The sequence below is a fragment of the Podarcis pityusensis genome (genome assembly GCF_964106645.2).
Source record: "Podarcis pityusensis genome assembly, chromosome: 1".
Lineage (NCBI taxonomy): Eukaryota > Metazoa > Chordata > Lepidosauria > Squamata > Lacertidae > Podarcis > Podarcis pityusensis.
Window position 1 is genome coordinate 138,001,298 of NC_138028.1, and position 20,669 is coordinate 138,021,966.

The following is a 20,669-nucleotide window of genomic DNA, read 5'->3' on the forward strand; positions in this document are numbered from 1 at the left end:
ATTATATCCCAGCCCGATCACTGGGGGCTTTGGGGAAGTCACTGTAAGTGGTCCCCCATGGCTCAGATGCACTGCTCATATCCCCTGAAACTGTGTGTTCAGTACTGGGAATTTTATGGAACTTGTGTTTGAGGTCAGACAAACCCCCTTACTTTTGAACTTCCAGTATTACTGAAGCCTTTCTCTTTTTAACTTCAGCAGGCATTTTAACCTAAATTCTGATTTTATATTTTTAACTGACTTTGTTTTATATTGTTACACGGCTTAAAGACAATTGCCAGTAAGTTGTGTACAAATTGTCAAAATAACTAAATAAAAGATTGACTAGGGTGCCTCAGGTATATAAAACTCACATGCAACACGAATTGCTTCTGGTCCACTTATATGTGCAATAAAGGCAGGTGTATCTCACAATTACAAGGCATACAAAACTTCATATATGCACATATAAACTGGCTTCCTTACACCAAGTCAGACCATTGTTCCACCTGCCAGTACTGCCTTTCCTACTCTGCAAAGCCCTGGGGAGAGCAAGGTCTTTTTAACCCTCCAGGCTGAGACCTTTTTGCAATGTTTGTGTTCGACAACTGAGGTATGACCCAACCTTGTGATATCTGAACAGATCATAGGTGGTGACTACCTGACACTTTAGAGTAAGCACTTGGGATTTTGTAGTTTGCTTTCTTGCTTTGCATTTTACTGAGCACTGAAATGAAAGGCCAGATGCAAGGCAAACTGTGTGTGGTACAATATTCAAAACCAAGCAGCATAATTGTATTTGGGGAAAACATTGCCAGCACTTCAGCTTTCACAGTAGGCATTCAAGGTGTAATTAAGAGCAAAAGAATCCTGTAAGCCAATGTGAACAATTTTCTATTTTCCTGGTAGATGAACAATCATAATATGGCAGATGTAGTCAGCATGGGGAAACTGTGTTTTTAATATTTCCTGGTATAATCTGATGTATGTACTGATTTACACCCTAAATGAAGGTCTTTCTTATTTCCACATTTCCCCTTTTAACTAACAGGAGCTAATTAGCCAAGTCTTCCCCACTGAGAGATGGTTGCATGAAACAGTGTGGGGATATTAACTCTCTTCATCCTTTTCTTCCAATTGAACAAAAGCGCATTTCTCCTTTCGACTTGTTATGTACTGAGTTGAATAGGATCCAAACTGCAGCAGTCTGATTGGTCCTAGAACAATAGGATCCAAAATGCAGCAGTCTGATTGGTCCTAGAACAATAGGATTCAGAATGCAGCAGTCTGATTGGTCCTAGAACAATGCAGCAGTATGATTGGTTGGCAGGAACCACCCAATCATGCTCCAGATAGAAGTGAATCCACAACCTGATTGGCTTACAGTAGAATTCCGGAATTAGCCAATCATGGGCAGCCCATTGTGTAAATAATGTATATAAAGCAGATACTTTGAGGGGACTTTCATTCATTCCTCCTCACCACTATGAGCTGAATAAAGAGCATGAAATCACTTTGCGACTCTGAATATATTTCACGACTCATCCCTTTACAGATATCAGGCTCTTCTTTTTTGTTGACTGTGTATGTATACAAGAGCTAATTAACGGCAAATCCTTTGTAAAGCAGTGAAACCTTTTCCTCGTTGTGTTTGATACCCGCTTCACAGTATGATTTCATTATAATTTCACAGTAACTCAGCAGCACAGAATACATGATAGGGAATGGGAAGCTTGCCATTAATAAACTCTGAATGTTCATAGTCATCTTCATTTTTATAACGCTCTGTTCTTCTGCATGGATTAAAGTTTCCCATATGTTCCAGATATTTATAGGATAATTATATACATTATCCTGTAAAAGTTGGTGGGGACAGAGAGTGAGAGAGTGAGTGAGAGAGAGAGAAAATACACCGTAAAATCTACTTAAAGAGAGGGAAATAGAATTTGTGAGCATAAAGCAAAAAATTGTCTTTGGACTGGTACTATTGACTATGCAAAAAAGTATTTACCAACAGAGGCCTTTGGGAAAAACAACAACTTATAATGTACTAGAGAACTTACCTGAAAAATGTGTTGAGGGAGGCACCATTGCTGTGCAAAGCACTGAGAAGATCCTGGTTTCTCTCCCCAGAAACCTCTAAAGAACCAAACAGCAGGTGCTACAAAAGGCCCTCTGCCTGAGATCCTGGATAGCCACTGCCAGTCAGAGTAGACAATACTAGACTAGATGGACAAACAGTCTGACCTGATGTTAAGGCAGCTTCCTGTTTTCAGCTACCTGCAGTTTGTTATGTTGAAACTGGGAACTGCAGCTATTTTAAATGGTTCAACTGAACACGTCTGAACTGCAGACCATGACTTGAATTTGACTTGTTCAGACAAGGCATAATTAAAACCAGGGCTGGCCTGCCCATGAGGTGTGGTGAAGCAGTCACCTCAGGTGGCAGAAGCTCCCAAGGCAGTGGACCTGCGGGGGCCCCGCCACCTCCGCTGGAGAAGTGCTGCCAGCATCTGCGCTGGTTTCTGGCAGGATCTCACCACTTCCTGCCGACGCACGGAACCTGGGTCAGGAATGCTGCCGTGGGGCAGCGGCAGGGGCAGCACTTTCCATTTCACCTTAAGCAGTGAAACAGGACGCACCACCCCAGGGCATTTGCCCCAGTTCAGAAAAACAACAAACTGAGGTTAGTTGAACACAGGAAGCAAATGCTTCTGATCTCCCAGCTATGCCAGAGTAGGAAAGGAGATTACATGACCAGGCTCATTTCCATGGTTCTATAGGCAATGCAGCTACTGCCTATGGGAGCCCAGTTGATGTGATCAAGTAACCATTTGCTTGTTCTTATTTGACTAGCCCAGTGTGTCACCTGACTAAATGTTCTGAAGCATGGAAAGAGCTTCTGAAGCTGAAAACTGGATCTTCCTTAATTGTGCAAACACCCATTTGGGGCTAATCTGATGCTGTTGTTTTGAAAATGTCAGGTACAATTTTTTTGACTTCTTAGGAACAGTCTAAGGGAAGAAGCAACTTATTCTATACTTTCATGTGCATTTTTAATACTGTTCCTTTTAAGTGGAGACCTTCAGTGAATTCCTTAACTATTAAAATTAGGCAGGTATGGAGAACTGTTACCTCTTTCATTGCTGCCAATCGCAGTTTGCACCACACGGTTGCACCTACAGCACTTGTTATCCATATATGAGTACTAACGCCTCATTTTTTTAGGGAAGGAAATACTGATCTTAGCACCTTGAAAAGACTGGATAGCTGCAGGAACTGTATTCTTTCAAGAAATCAAACCTCATGAGCAAAGGAACAGAGGTGGTGCTTCTACTGCTCTGGCAAACTCTGTCTCAATCTCTGTGTCCTTGGAAATGGGTTCCTTTTCAAGTTGCTATGTAGGTTTTATTCCCCACCCCACCCTGTTACTATGATTTTTTTTGGTATGTACCTATTTATAACTCTGAAACCTATGTCCTCAGAAACTTACTTTACACAGCTTCATTCAGCTGTAATTACAAACAGCACCTGAAAGGAATGCATCATTAGGCGGAGAAGAAACACAAAATCTGCAATTTGGGAACATTCCAAGATTCTCTAGTGCCTCATTAATGAATGAGGCCCAAGAACCTCAGTCAACAAAATTACATGCTAAGCCTAAATTTCTGCCACTTGTGCAGATTCATCACAAGGAAGGCCACCTGTTCTGAAAAGTCCCGCTGTTTGTTAAGTTGAGAAACAGAATCTCTTTTGCTAACATAAATATTAGTTCAGATAGGGTACTTACTTCACTGTGGGGCTGACCCAAATGGCTATCTGTGAGCTTTGCATCAGGTACAGTAGCAGAGCTAGGGCTGTCAAAAAAACAACCTACGACATGTCTGTGAACAAGAGCTAAATAGATCGTGGGCTTGCTTTTGTTGCTTTTAGAGTCCAGGGGGACTGAGTTGGCTGTATGATGGCTGAGCTTGCTGAATGTAGGTTTTACACAGTATGATGTCTGAGGCGCAGCTCAGCCATTCATCAGGACAGCAAGAGGTTTTGCATGGCAGCTGAATGGGGATGCCTGGTCCTTTGTATCATATTCATGCAATCCCCTCTGTTTTTTCAGGAGGAGGAGAATCAGATAAATTGGCAAGTGGAGGGGAGGGCTTACTGCTCTGTCAGGTGAAGACTTCCCCCAGCCCATTAAGTGTTTGAATTAGGACAAATCTGCCATGGGTGGTATGATCTAGGCATCATCTCTGGTGCTGAAGGAGCCATAGCTAATACTAACTAAAATATAAAATATTACTTAACTCGAAATGGCTAAGCAAGCTAATTGGCCAATTCCAATGAACACTTGTAAACCAGGCGCTTGTAAGCCTTGCTACTGCATCTTTTTGTGTGCATAAAGGCACAAACTGGCCATCCCATATCTGCAATCTGTGGGTAGATACAGATAACAATTTTAACATACATTTTACCACACATCTGCCCTGGATGTGTGGGACAATCTTCCTTATCATGTGATGGGACAATAAGAGAAGTTCCCCTGGAGTGGTTTGGTCATCTGTATAAGCTCCATTAAAATGGGCCATAACTAGGATCGAACAATCCAAATTTAAAACCTTGTTTGTTAAGCAATATATAAGCTTATTTGCAATGGTGTCTTATATAAAAAATTGCAAACACACTTTGATTTTAGGAAAGGCACGTATCTTGGCCTGTAAGATGAGGTAGGATCTGAAAAACAAGGGGATGAATTGTACAAATGAGAATATGCAACAAAAGTTATGCAGAAAGAAACCAAAAATAAGGGAGAAGATGGGAGGGAGAGAAAATATCAGCAATAATGACATATACAGGGACATTAGCTGGCAATGCTTGAGTAGCAAAGTTAAAGAAGTAACACATAATCTTTTTTTGTGTTTCTTCATGCAACTAGAAGTATAGCTGGTACTTTCTTAACTATTCTGGTCCTGTTCTGGAGCATTCCAGAAACCCAGCATCCTTCTTACACAGTGGAATAAATTGCTTATTTTCCCAACATCGAAGTTTAATTGAATTTACTGCCCAAATTCTCAAAATTATCATACATGATTTTTTAAAGAGTGTATCCGCTGACTATCCTCTGGTTGTGCTAATGTTCTCCAAATTCTAGGCACATATTTTATATTCACCATCAGCATTTGAATGAAAAGATTTTGCTGCGGTAGTGAACATTTGACAGTAGCTGTGAGATGACATGTGGTTGCAGCCAGAATTTGACCATATGCAGCAGCAATTTTCAGTATTTGATAACTGATATTCAGGGTCAAATTTGACGCAGTATGGGAGATCTCTGATTGGATTTCTGAAGACAGATTGAACAAATCTCCCTTTCCCCCCACGTAAGAATAGCTCAAGAACCTTAACGACAGGAAACAACTCAACTTCCTTTGTGCGAAAATGTGTTTATGAAAAAAAATTAAGATTGTAACAGAACTGAAATTTAGGGTTTCCTTATTCCATATTTCACTAAAGCCCTTTTCCTTTAAATTACCAATATCAATAGAATTCAGAGGATCAAATAAAAATGCTGTGCAGTAGCTTAATGAAAAGAAGCACAATACGGTGTGACAATAAAGGTACAAGAAAAACCAAGGATTCAATCCACCTTTAAAAGTCACCGTATTTTGATGGTTAATGCATCCTGTGCAAGTCATTGGAATTCTGCGGATGTGCATCATGTGCAAGCCTTGCATTAATTTACACCAGACTCTTGACTTTATTTTGCCTCTTTTCCCATAATCAAGAGGGATTTGATAATCATGCTATAACTTGTGTAGGGCATTTACACAGACAGAATACGGCTCTTGTAATATAATAGTGATAACTCCCAAAGTAGCATCAAGGCAGGCCCAGGAATAAATACTGTATACTTTTTTTTGTTTTGTTCTGCAGCTACCTTGAATTCTCCTTGATATTTATGAGCCTATGAGAAGTTTGTTCCCTCATACACTTCAGAAAGTGAAGGTTTGCATATTTAGAAGCAGCTTGAGTGCAAGTATAAATACTTATCCAATTCGGGGGCAGTTTATTAGAATACTAATGTCGCAAGTATTACAAAACCAGATTATGGTTTATGGAGACCCTGGGCAGTTAATTTAGAGCCAGTGTGGTGTAATGGTTAGGAGCGGTAGTCTTGCAATCTGAGGAACCGGGTTCGCTTCTCCGCTCCTCCACATGCAGCTGCTGGGTGACCTTGGGCCAGTCACACTTCTCTGAAGTCTCTCAGCCCCACTCACCTCACAGAGTGTTTGTTGTGGGGGAGGAAGGGAAAGGAGAATGTTAGCCGCTTTGAGACTCCTTAGGGTAGTGATAAAGCGGGATATCAAATCCAAACTCTTCTTAGGATCGGCTGAGTGGCATCTTGCCCCAGGCATTGGAATGGCATTCAGTATTCAACCTGTGTAGTCTGAGCCTGGGCAAAGGCTGACATCACACATTACATATGGGGAAAGTGGTATGGATGCACATTTGCCACCATGGAGACAAGTGCAGCATCTCTGTGTTCAAAGCACTTCAACCGCATTTAAAATGCTGAATCTCTCTTCATCCTAAGTACATCTTGCTACTGCCAGGTACATTAATCTCTGGCTTGTGAAACATACTGCTGTTTGCCATCTTTTCTTCCTATGTACTTCCAGATTTCTTCCCATTCAAACATTTGACCTCTGCCATGCTCTGAATCTTGGGTGGTGAGAGCCCACAAAATAACATGCCCGCTTGCCTACCATATCCTCCTTTGTTAATCTGGCCTTACTGTGGCATGAATGTGAAAACATGTTGGCATTTGCAGCATTTACTGAACATGCACTTGAATTTAGATATGACTGAATGTATTTTCAATGCCTGGATCTATGATTAATTTCCTTGAACATTTTACGCTTGCATTGAAATAAACACCAGTATTTTCTTTTTTTCTTTTTTTTAAATGATATTTATTGAGAATTTTAAGATTACAAAAAAACAAAGAAGAAAAGAAGGAAAAAACAGATAACAATTAAACAATACAAATCGATAAAAATCAAAAGCAAAAAGCAAAAGCAAAACACATAATACATCAAAATCAAAAAGCAGAAATAAACAAAAAAAATTTAAAAGCAGATCCAGTATTCTCAAATCCTTAACTGTCATTACCTTATTTCATCGACCTCCTCACACCTCCCTTTTTTGTATTCTAGTTGTTAATTATCTCAGCAAATCCTTTCCATCTTTCATGATATTCTGTCATTAAATTACCTTAATCTATTTTAAACTTATCTTACCATAAAAAACCCTAAAACTTAAAACTTAAATCTTATTTATACCAATTTCTCATAACCATATCATATTCTTACATAATTCTTTTAAACATTTCTGCTAAAGACAAATAATTTCGTTCCAACATTTTTCTAATACTCATTAATTTTGCAAAACTTTCCTAAATAATTTTTTTAAAAACTTTCTTCCAATCTTCATCCAACGTCTCTTCCTCCTGGTTTCGGGTTTTGTCAGTCCTTTCTATCCCATCCATCTAGTTCATTAACCCGGTAATCTTATGTCCGAGGCCCTTAAATCTCTTCCATGTCCCTTCCGCAGGTCTTCTTCATGTTTATACCTGTACTTTACTTTGTCTTCTGCTCCTTTCATTCGTGGAGACTCCAGCTTGACGATATTTTTGTCCCTTCTTGACAGATCAGCCCCTTTTCCATAATCCACACTGAACTCCATGTGGTATTTAAAAGCATATTTCAAGGTCCCTCCAAAGTTAAGGGCCCCCACAACTCCAAACTCCTCCCGGTCCAAAGCCAGACTTGAAAAGTCAAAACATCCCTGCATAGGGGGGTCTATCCAGCCCCCCATCTCCAAGCCAAACAAGACTCTATCTCTCCAAATCTGGCTTTTTCCAGGTTTATTTGTCATATCCAACAACTCATGTTCCTGCTGGGCCACAGTTCCCTCCATCTCTGCCTCCTGAGGTCCAGCAACAACCTCCTCCCTCATCTGATCTGTCAGAGCACACTCCTGGATTAATTCCTGAGTGGGTTCTATATAGATACCCACTGCCTGTCCAAAATTTCCAATCGCAACAGTCATCAAATCCGTCTTCTCATGTAACTGTTCCAATAAAGCACTTGTCTTGCAGAAGGCAAGCACCAGAGCCTCCGAGTACATTCTTGTGCAAGGTCAGAGTCTGATCCCACGATCTTAATCTATTGCAGCTGCAAAGCTCCCCAGTTCAGATTTAATAACAGTTTCGCAAGCTCCCTCTGGGGGAGAAAGCTTCTATTTGTATCCATCTCTCTTTTTTTTAAAAAAGCAGATCTAACAACAAAGTTTCCTTTTTCAGGTATTCTGTCAATATTTTGTTCCTTTTAGATGCGAAGGGGAACAATGGAATCACTATGTTTCTCTTCTTTTAACTATCTGTCAAAAACGTTTGTCTGTAGTCAATGAACTTCCCAAAGACGTCTGTCCTGACACGCCGCTCCCAGGTTCAAGACGATGGAAAATTGCTTTTCTTTACACTCTCTTCTGCAGGTTTAAACAGTCCAGAAAAAGTTCCCCCCTCTTCTCCTGCTTCCAAGGGGGGGTTCAGTAATTTTAGATGATGAAAATTAATCCTTTACGGATGACTTTCTAAACTCTAGTTGCCGTGTCTTTGCTTTAATCTATCTACAAAAAGCGGAAGGCGGACTTCCTGTTTAGACCTTCCCGCTTCAGTGTCAAGTTAAAAGAAATTTCTTAATCCAATTTTCCGTTCTACTCACGGACAGTTATTTAAGATCTAATTGTCCACAGGAAAAAGTCAGCGCTCTCCGGCAACAGCAATGCGGCTTCACTCCGTGAAAGAAGCAGTCGATTCAAGGCACCGCGCCACTCACCCCACGTCGCTCCGAAACCGGGGTTCCCCATGAGTGGAGGGGGCGCAAAGGTGCCAGCCGAATCCCACGTCCACAGGCTTCTCCCGCCTGTGGTTTTTGATGGGTCTCCGCCTCACCGTGGCGGTTCAGACTCTTTTTTCCACGGAGCGGATTCCTCCCGATCGGAGGAAATCCGCCATTGCCAGAGGCGCCAACCCGGAAGTCTGAAAACACCAGTATTTTCTTTTCCTGAAATACAGGCAGAGAGGCTCCTGGATGGTCCCCCAATCATCCAGCATGCCTCATCAGCCCCCACTAAAAAAATACTTTGAAACACAATATGCTGTTTGGCAATGCACAATGTAGCCTCAACCATGACAAGTTTTGTATGAAAGCTGTGAGTAGTTATCAATTCTGTTAGAGGCGGAACAGCTAAGTTTTTGTAGGATGGTATGGCCATTTCTCTTCCATCAATATTGCTGCCCATAGCATGTTCTTGATTCAGTGCCCCAATTAAATATCAGTGGAAGAAACTATCAGGTTAATTATACACAGCTATTTGTGCCACCTGCTAAATGCTGACCACATCTGAACTACTGCCAAGTACCTAGAATGGATGTCACCAGAGCAAACTGACCTCTTGGTGCATAATATGTTTCTGCTCAGTGTGATACGTGCTTACATTTGTAAAAAGCACATTTTCCATTTAATGCACAAAAATAAACATGGAGAGAACCACATACAACTTGGTAAAGTGAAGCGTGCCTAGTACAGCCTAACCCAAATTTGCAGGGTTTAACAGAGAAGCTTCATGGAGGGAAAGACTCTCTGAAGAAGAGATAAGGGCGCAAGTTGCAAATCACCCCTTCTGGCTTGACAGTCACTAGACTGCTTCGATCCAAGAAGAAGAAAATATTCATTTTTTGTGGAGGGGGTAGAAAATTGAAAATATGCAGCAAGTGTATAAAGAGAGCTCTTCTTTTGCTTAGGTTGAACCTGTTTCACCTGAGAGTCCAATCTAGTGGATTTAGATGTTTTCCTGTCACAGTTAAATCAATCTATATTAGACAGGACCTGACTTGGCATATTTTAAAAACAGCATTAATTCTTTTAGTGAAATCAGACACACACTGAAGAAGAGAGCTTGTGAAAGTTCTTCTTATGTTAACTTTTCCTGATTATTTGTGCTACAGTTTCCTCGACCCACAGAATGTCCACTGAATGTTCGTGTCCTTCCCACTTTTTGGAAATTAAGTTTTCTTTATTAATGCTAAGTCATAGGTACAGGCGAACAAAAAAAACATAAGTTTCCAAACACAGGAGCAGTTCAGAGGTTGCATTTTCTCACTAAATAGGGAGCAGATAATATTTTTCAAGCAGCAAGTGGGGAAGGGAGTTTTGTATATCTGAATTGGACACATAAGAAATGTCATCCTACCAAATGGCGTAGAGATGTTCGGTTCTTCCTTACCCTTAGAAATGTGTGATATTTGAGTTATTTTCTTTACAGTAGCCAGAGTCCACATATTCTTGTACTGCAACAAGAGCTGTAGTGTCTTCCATTTCTGGGCCAAAAAAGTTATCGCTGCAGCCAGTACCCCTATAAGAAGGCGACAAAGGTTTTGCTGGTGCATTTGCACTGCACCAACCTCACTGCCACTTTCCCTCTCCACCCACCTTCTGGTAAGCACAAAGGATGAGACTGAGCAGAGATCAGGTGAGCAGCAGCACCCCACCAGTTACTGCCCAGAAGATTCTGGTGACCTTTTAATTTGCTTGGGGGAAGTTCCACCGTGAATAAATCCACAAAAGAGGGAAATTGAATAAACAGTTACGTAAAGCAAACTCTTAGAGGTGCTCAGATTTATTAAAGCACAAAACATATCCAAATGCAATGAGGGGAATCTTCAATAACATTATTGCATGAGGCTTCAAGAAAGGGTTGTATCTAGAGCAATATTGAGTAATGCATCCCATCAGCACAAGGATTTCTGCTTGCATGGTGGGATCTCCCCCTGCACTCCCCAAATCTGTTCTAGGGGTTCCCCCAACCCTCTGGAGCAGATTTGGGGAGGTTGAAGGGTGTGCATAGGGGGAGTTTTTATATTTAGTGATGGGTAAGGCATTTTAAAGTCGTCAAATTGTGGGTGCAGTATTACCGGAGGGCAGGGGGAGGGAGGGACTGAGAAGGCACCTTGTTAAGGCACATAGAACTCTCTGCATATACCTCATTACATGGTCCAACTCAATGCCTCTCTGTGTCATTAGGTGACTGATGTAAAAGATGCTCAAGTTCAAACAGGGACTGATAAAATCTGTGTGAATCAGATACCTAGGCAGTATACAACATAATTAAAACTTCCTTTGCAGAAGGAGTTTTATGAAAATGTCACTTAGGTATGTTCATAGGAACCTATGTAGAAACACGAATAAAGATTGCTAATTTATTTTCATAAATTCTGTAGCAACAAGGGCTTCAATGCTCAGCCTACTCACATATTATATTACCTATTTTAATAAAGAAGATAGGATAACAGATGTTCTCTCCCCTGGCTTTCCTTCACAGTGTCTCTTCCTGTTCTCTACTCTACACCTTAAAACACTTAGTAATAACATATATAAGTAATTAAGCTCCAAATCCTGATTCTGACAGTACCATAGGGACAGTAGATGTTTTTGATGTTTTGAAATAGCTAGAAAGTTGATACATGCTCCCCTGTTGAGCCACCTCATGTACCTTTGCAATATTAACTTTGAACTTTCATCTTGATTTGGTGTGTGTGCCTGTACAGGACTGAATAGCAGATGTTACAGAGGAAAGGAAAATATTGCATATGTACACTCTTGATCTCTTCTAGATAAGTGCCAGCTCACTGTTTATCACTCCTAGTTAAGGAGTCAAAACATTTATTTAAAGTCTTCCATTCGTGACTTCCTTAATGCCAGCAAGTAAGGAATATTATGTTGTTTTACTAATTATTATGGTACCCCATTATTCCGCCAAAGAGTTTGGAGCACCTGCTTTCTTTTTCCCAAGTGATTCCCTGTCCTGGTTTCATATTGAGACAGATCTGCCTAGCTCTAGCAATAGACTTCGAACCAGGGCTGACCCATCCTTGAGCCAAGGTGAGGTGTTTGCATCAGCTGGCAGATGTTGAGGAGCGACGGATCAGTGACCCCCTTTCAGAACTCCTCCAGAATCCATTTGCCCATAAAGCTACTCACCACTGTTACACTGGCTGGCTAGTTGCTTCTGTGGTGGTGGATGCAGTTGCCCCCAGCAGTCAACTAGCTGCTGTTCCCAACCTAGGGGTCTAGGAGTGCTGCCATCACGATGCAGCTGCAGGAAGTGGAGGCACTGTCCCTAAAGGGCTGGGTCACCTACACTGTGGTCTGAGGAACAGTCCTTCCTCCGAATGAGGTCTAGTGGGTGAGCTGGTCCTGGAATGCACCTGTTTAAACAGTTAAACAGCTGCAAAAGTGCAAGTGAGGCAAGCACTCTCTAGGGCTGCCTTGTCTACCATGCCAAGGAAGGACCCTATATTCCTCACAGGAAGACATGGGCAAGGTGGTCACAGAGGGCCTTAGGAGTGTCTGTGGTTGGCAGCAGCTGAGGAAGTCAATCTATGGGAAGATACCTCAAGCCCCACAATGGGCTTTTTGATAAATTTGCAACATGGGTGTCCTTATCTCCCCAAAAGGCCTTGCCTGTCCTGGAAAGCTGGTTGGTTGACTTTTGTCCTTCACCTTCTTTGGGTCCCTTTATTTAAGCTCCTTCTGTTTCTAGTATCGTAATATGGCAGAAATAGGGATTCATTAAACCCAAGTGATGTCCTTTAGCCACTGTTTCCTATCATGGGTTCTAGTATCATTTTTTCCTGATCACTCTGGAGTCCAGATATATAACTGGGACCTCAAAATGTTGTCTTGACTACTAGCTCCCACTGCCCCTGGTAGATCAGTATCCCGGATTTATTATGTCTTTTGTTCCTACTTTCTGGTACCACACCCAGTTGGCTCCTCCTGCTTGTGCAGGAGTGAGGTGGGAACAACAGGAGCTTGGGAATTATTAGTCCTTGGAATAAGAGCCTGTTACAAACTGCAAGGCTTCACTTGCCTCTTGCTGTCTCTGTCTAGAATAGGAGCAGCTGTTGTTTAACATGCTAACCAGGGACTCAGCTATACAGCTGCAAATATAACATTTAAAGTGTGTTTTAATTTCTCTGGTTGGCCAACCTTGAATATGTTTGTCTCCATCAGATACCCTCAGACCACTCTGTCTGCTCAGTGTAAATAGTAATACTTATGTTGGCCTTAGCACTACTGTATATTTAAAAACTAAGTGGAAAGTCTTTGTCCTTAACTTGTATAGGCCTTATTTTATTCAGCTTAGAAGCACATTATACCATGATAATGAGACTATGATAGTTTGTGCTTACAAATGTCATAATGTCAGGTTACTTTTTGTGGCCTTTCATGCACAAGGTCAACATGGCTATTTAAAAAATGCACCAGGGAAGGACTGGACTAATTAACTCATCCCACACAGACTTTGCTCAGCATCTTAAGACATTAAACATTATTAGTGACACTGGAAGGAGCATATGTTATGGGTCAGCTGCTTGTACAAGTAAAGAAAAGTCGCCTTAGAAATGCATTTTTCTGCAATCAGTATTAACTTTTTTCTAGTGTTTTCAGGTTCATTTCACATGTGCAGATAGGCACATGACCTATTGATTGTAACAAACATCAGATGAATATTATGTCAGGGAAATGCTAGAGCCAGCAACCTATATAGAAGGCTAGGGGCTAATTAAGTAAGTTGGTGCCCCGTGCAAAAGATCTCAGGTGTTGTCAATGCACTCTGGGACAAAGAAGCAGCCACTGCTATTCCTTTGAAAATGAAAAAGGACAGCAGTCATTTGGATCTGTCTTTAGCATTTATCAGAACATATAGACACCAAATTGAGAAGCAGCACGTAATGGGTGAAAGGCATGTTTTTACCTCCTTACATCAAGTTTCACCATTAAATATCTTCCAAAATTTCTCCGATGAAAATTATTATTATAATTATAATCATTTTATTGTTTATACCCCCTCCCCTCTGATTGGATTTCCCCAGCCACTCTGGGCAGTTTCCAAGATGTAAAAAAAAACCATAATAGGACATTAAACATTAAAAACCCCCAAAAAACTTCCATATACAGGGCTGCCTTCAGATGTCTTCTAAAAGTTGTATAGTAACTTATCTCCTTGGTTCGGGGGTTGCATAACACCATACCCTCCAACATTTCTCCAGTGAAAATACGGACATCCTAAGCGGGACATTCTGGAATCAAATCAGAAACCAGGACAATGTCTGTAAATCTGGAACTTTCCTTGGAAAATAGGGACACTTGGAGGGTCTGCCATTAGGTGGTAAGCAGTCATCTTCCACTAGTTCTAGGATTCTCCTTCTGATGGGTTGTGTCTTATCTGCACACACAAAGCTCCTCTGATTTCCCCTTTTCCCTACAGCCCTACGCACCACATTACTCCAGTTTCCTCTCACACAGAAATGGATGGACTGTGAAGAGGTGACAAGTTCTTGTGGGGCTTTGCGCGCGCGCGCGCGCTCACACACACACACACACACACACAGGCTTATTTAATCAATTTGTTAAATTCAGTGGGTGCAAGTTAAAGATACCTAAATTCAGTTGAAACTAATGGGACCCAACTGTGTTTAATTTTCATTTTCATTTGGAGAAGCATAATGTAAAATAATAATGACAGATGAGTGTGACTCAAAGGGAAAAAATGCTAGGTGCAGCTTCTCAGCCATAATTTTTCTGCGTAGATTTGCAGTTTTCCTAAAACTAGCCCATTTGCCTACCTGATGTTGGAAAAATAGTGGCCTACCTCATAGGATGGTTGCAAGGACAAATGTTATAAATATTGGAAACCTCTTTCTTTGTATATAAATATATACAATATATACGGTAAATATTGCTACTTAAACACAGTTCTCATAATATTACCCAAATGGCATCCATGAGACTCCTACCTTGACATTTTCTCAGAGAGATTTGACAAAATTGTATTGAATAGGTCACAATTCATTTTGAGGAATTGTTGAAATTGCAACTGATCCCTAATTCCTTGACCTTTCATTCATCTTCCTAACAATATAACATGGTTCAGCTAAGATAAGCTATTACTTTAGAGGATCTTGCTTTTGCATAGGAAGCTGGTCTAGATGGGTTTATCATCCCTTAAAAATGTCAGTGTATTGTTGCCAGAATCAAATTTAAAACATTTTCCAGACAATTTGAGCACGACTAATCAATGTCCCCAAATGGAATGAGAATCTGGTGTGAGCACTGTCCACTTTCAACTTCTTATGACTAGATATGACTTCTAGTAATATGCTCAATGCCCGAGTTGCAAAAATAACTGCTCACAGTAGTAGACTGCATGGAATTGCAAGGTACAGTCTTTACTTCTGTGGGGAAAACCCATTTTTTGTGTGAATTACTACATTTGGCCAGAGCTGGCCCAAGACATTTTGGCACCTAAAGTGAACCACAACATGGTGACCCTCTCCAGGGAAGGAGGGGTGAGTGAATATCTCGATCAAGGACAAGGGGGGAAGTGGGAATCAAAGGCTGTCATGGGGAAGAAAAGGACCTGCTTTGAATCATATCAGGTGAATGCAGAGACCAGGAGACTCTAGAGGGTAGCCCCTGACATTTCTTCCCCAGGAGTGCGGAGAGACCTGCAGTGCCTCCTGTTCACTGAGCTGCTGCTGTAGCAGTGGAATTAGGGGCAGGCTGCCAAGGAGATCCAGCCTCCAAAGAGCAGAGCATGCCATAGCTGTTGCGGCCACAGTGGCAAAAGCAGCAGTGGGCAATGCATTCCTTGGAGGCCAAATCTGCTGCCCCTTGCCTCATGGGTGGGCTGGCCTGGCCTCTGGCAATACCCTGTCCCATGGTTCTACCTAGGGTAGCAGTTTCTTCATGCAAGTATTGTGGAGCATCTCTAATTGGCATTTAATGGCAGAGAGGAACCCTTGCACTGTGAATCTTTGTTTCTCCATTCAGTGTTTTCATTTGTCATCAAAACACATGGTAATTGTCTGCCTCCTCTCCACACAGGGCCCTCCTTCCCCATCAAACATGCATGATGGCCTGCTTAAACAACATCAACAACAACAGAACAGAATGTGATAAAGAAAAAAACTTTGTCACAAATCGTACTGTGTTTTTGTGTGATTTGAAATGTTGCAATACTAACTTCACAAATCCTTACACTTCACAAAATTTAATTTGTAAGCATGCACACAAACCTGCTCCTGTGACTCACAGTTTACTGTTGGCTCCTGATTCACAGAACGCCCCTGATAGCTGCTGGAGTGATTGGAGGACTCTTCATCATCGTCATTCTGGGCTTGACGTTTGCAGTTTATGTGAGGCGCAAGAGCATCAAAAAAAAGAGGGCTTTGCGAAGGTTCTTGGAGACTGAGGTGAAGAGTTTTTCTTTCTTCTGCAACGAAGCACTAGATACATACAAAGGCATTTCTGTCCAGCTTTGTCCAAATTGTTTTTATTCTCCTATAAAGAGTTGTTCATGAAATTCTTCCCATCCAAATATCTCTACTGATAATGGGGTACCATTATGTTGACTATGTAGAATTAGTGTGTGTATGTGTGGGTGTATTCCCTCCACAATTGTCCCAAACAGGTTGCTGAACTTTTAATGAAAACCTGTCTCCAATTGTACATAAACACTTGGGGCCCTCTTCAAATTTGGCCCCCAGTTAGTACTGAGTTCCTGAATGCCTTTTCCTAGAAGAGTATAATTCACAGCATTTCCCCCAGTATGAGTTTCTCCCCCACTACCTTAAATTAGTTTGAGATTAAACCATGTATTATCCTTACCCATTTTCCACAAAAAAATATTTATTTTTGAGGACTGGTATCATTGGGTATCCATGATGATAGCTCTTGAAATGGGTTGCAATCAAGAGTGCTCATCTCAAAATTTCAGGACTGTGAAGCTGAAGAAGACCAGATAAATTTAATTTGGGGGAAAATTGACTCCATATGTTTGTCCACTGCATGAGAGTATGAGAAAATGTTGCCAGCTGCTGCTTGTCTTGCCACGGCATCTCTGTGGTGGAAAAAGTTGCACCTGGTGAATACATGTTTTATGCGTCCCTTAAAAGTGCATATTGCCAACCCTAGTTGGTGGGAGCTGGAGAAGAGGTTGCTGAAGTTATCTGAAAGCTCTTTTGTTTAATGATGGGCTGTGAATAAAAGTTTTCTTCCTAAGGCCCCCTGACATTTAATGTGTGCAGGCTCCCAAGATGCATTGCTCTTGATTTGAAACTGCTCGTTTCAGTCCAAGCTCAAAACATGCAGTTGGTTATTTCAAGCCGTTTAACAAGTTTTTCAGAGTGTATAGAACTATGCTGTATATGAACAAAACACTGCCAACATGATTTGATCCTGCTTTATCTGAACTGCTGGCCTTTAGAAATCCAGCTTTACTTTGCAGTTACAAGTGGAACAGAAATCTATTTCTTCTCAGTAGTGTTAGGCTTAGATGAAGACAAGCTTTAATTTCATAGCAGATCAGTGTAAAGGAAATTCCTTGATGAAGTTGTAATTCTATTGTTTTTTCTGTCTTAAAATTTATTAATTGATCCACCCTTGATTTGACTGGTTTATAGCCATGCCATAAGTAACCAGTTCAGAAGAAACTGGTCTTGCTTTTTTATTTTTAAAGAAATAATATTGTTTGGCTTTGAAGCATTCTAATTTTGAAATGGCTTTAAGGATGCTCTATGTGTTTTGAATGAATAGGAGAGACTATCCCTCTATGTTTAATCTTCCTCTATAACCCTAGAAGCACTCAGTTTGGTTATAGTGCCACACTCTCAAACCTTGAACATTTGGCATCTGATTTCTAGAGGCTGTCTGCCAGCTGAGCAAGGTATTTTGGCTCTGCTGCTCTTGCCTTAAGGGCCGTTTTCTCTGTTTGCTTTGCTACACGATGCAAGTGTTGTAGGAAATGCTAATGATGTAGCAATCATTTTGCAACATCCTAGATCGTGCTAAGGCTTCAGATTCTCTCCACTGCGCAACTGACTATACAATATAAGGAGAATGGATGATCTGATCTGATCTATTATAATTTTCTGTGCACACAGAGAGAAATATTTTGAGTCAAATTTTGATGCCTGAAAAATGGGAGTAATTTGGACACAGTGAAAATTAACTGGATAAAATACTTGGAAGTCATTATCAAACAACTTTTGCCAACCTGGTGCCTTCTAGATATTTTGCACCAAAACCAGCTCCAGGTACCCCAGGCAGCACAGCTGTCACAGCTAGCACTAGTGGCAGTGGTAGTGAAGGGTGGCACACTGCATTGTCTTGCAGTTAACATTATTAAAATCTTGCTGAATAATACAGTAGTACAAGCAGGGCTTTTTTCAGCCGGAACTCACTGGAACTCAGTTCTGGCACCTCTCCGGTGGGCACCATTGCCATTTTAAGAGAACGAGGGAGGCCTTCATGGTGAGTTTCAGCACTTACTTTTCTAGAAGAAAGTGCACTGAATTCAAGTGTGATGAGGGACATAAGAGGCATCTTGAATCATTTTTTGTTTTTAAAATCAGAGACTTTTAAAATGTACACTTCTGTAAACAGGGATGTAAAGAAATAAGGGGACAGATTTCCTTTCATCAAAGAAAGGAAAGGAATGGGGAAAAACAAATCAGATAACTTTATGGAGGCTAAAACTGTCAATGACTTCTAGTTATGATGGCTTTACATTGCTTCCGGTAGACTGGAATTCAGCGGGACCGAGCCCCTCCCCAGGTAAGTGGGCATAATATTGCAGCATCCTAACTTCAAAATCTGGAGATGTCGTCAGATGTGTAGAACATCTTAAGTATCCAATGTATAAGATGGCCAATAGGGTTTTAAACTTGCATATTTAACTAGTTCTTTTAAACATATTTATATGTACTTAATATGATAGCAAATAATAACAAGAATTAATTAGATGAGTATGAGTATATTTGGATACTGTAACTACTATATAAAAATACAAATCAGAATTTGTACACATAACGTATATCTTCCTCACACCTATTTTTAGTGTTTGGCATACATCTGGCTGCTTGAAAGTTAATTAAGGGAAGCAGAGTGTAAAAATTATGGTGTCAGGTTTATGTCCATGGCTTTGTTCTTTGCTATTTGTTTTTGTTCTAGATTAATAAAGTAATTCCCAGTTCCCGATAATTTTTGCCTGCGCAGCGTAGTCTATATACAACTAATTAAGTAGTCCGCAATGTTCACAGAGGCATGATAATGGTGCTCGAATGGCAATGCACAGAGCACTTAGCCTTGCAAACAGACACTTTGAAACACTGCAGTGGTTTCAACCCAATTTGAACAAGAGTAGCCCTTAATTATTTTTCCTTATCCTGAAAGAAGACAGGCTATTTGTCAGTGTTTAGAGGCTAGTCTTTTCCCATTTATTTTTACAGAAATATATATTTCCAATCAAAAGTGCACTGTATAGTTCTAATCAATTGACGATCTTCTGACTGAATTCCATTCACATGGTTTGTTGGATTACAACTCATAGCACATGGAAGAGCATTTGTGGGGGCATGTGCATTAAATTAGGGTCTCCAGCACTATGTAATTGTGAAAAATAATCCAACCTCCCCCAAAATCCCCTTTCTTGTGAAAAAAGCTTGGAGTGAACGTTATCTTTAAAGCAGACTAAAGGGAGGTGGATCAATTAAATATTAAGGTGCTGACTGTTTATAATGGCTTTCTGTTTATGTTCTTGGGCACCTTTGCCAATCTCATGTCCTCCAGATGTTTTCGACTACAGCCAGCCCCAGGTACTGATGAAAGTTGAAGCCCAAAACATCTGGAGGGGCCCAGGTTGATGGCTGTTGCTATTGGTTTTTTATTGTTTTATTTGAGTAATTACAATTACAATTATAATTTGAAGATTCCTTAGGGGCATTTTTTAAGACTGAAAGGTGGGGTATGTGTGGTTTTATAAATAAAGAAATATATCCGGAACATAACATTTTGAATAGCAAATGATGTCATACTGGCAAATACCGTGTTTCACCTACCATTTATCTATGGATGACGACAACACTTACCACTTACTTGATGGTGATGAAAAGAAAGAAACTAGCTAAATTTCTTAGAGCATTCTGGGCAGAGTACTCAGATAGCTAAATGTTTCCAAGGCCTTAATCTTACCTGTACATTGAAATGCTTATTCATTTGAGCAGTCTTAATAAACACAATCTCTTGTAATCCTTGCAGAGATAAGTATCAGGATAACACCAAGTTGGAATGGGAACCTACAGTTTATTTGATGGATTGACGTATTTTAAAACAATACTTTCTGTAATCTGTCATAAATGGGTATTTTGATAGAAACACATGCTCAGCCATAACAACAAGTGACACCTGAGATTGCATTTAAGTTTGAGAATGCAGAGTTCTTCTACACTAGTGGGTCTGCTGCAGCCTGAGATGGCCTAAGCCCTTAAAATGGTATTTGAGTTACACTGACTTTTTTGTCACCTTAATTTGTGCTGGATTGCCAGCTCATGTGGCCAAACTGAATGGGTTTAGGATCCAGCCCAAGCCCTCCCACTCCCACAGAACACTGGGGGGTGGGGAGCAGGCTCAGCTGGAAATCTGCTGGATCCTAACTCATCTTGGTGGTCTGGCTTTAGAACTGAACCCTAATTTATCCCATCCTTCTCTCCTTCCCTTTCTTTTTTG

The 20,669-nt window shown here is 40.8% G+C and overlaps 1 protein-coding gene across 5 annotated transcripts in view; it reads left to right on the top strand.

Moving 5' to 3' along the window:
• Positions 1–20,669, top strand: part of ERBB4 (erb-b2 receptor tyrosine kinase 4) — an 836,864-nt gene that overhangs the window by 668,121 nt on the left and 148,074 nt on the right. For all 5 annotated transcript variants that reach the window (XM_081015663.1, XM_081015662.1, XM_081015664.1 and 2 more), the window contains one exon: positions 16,225–16,357. In XM_081015663.1, coding sequence (XP_080871789.1) covers positions 16,225–16,357 — 133 coding nt within the window. The remainder of the gene's footprint in view (positions 1–16,224; positions 16,358–20,669) is intronic.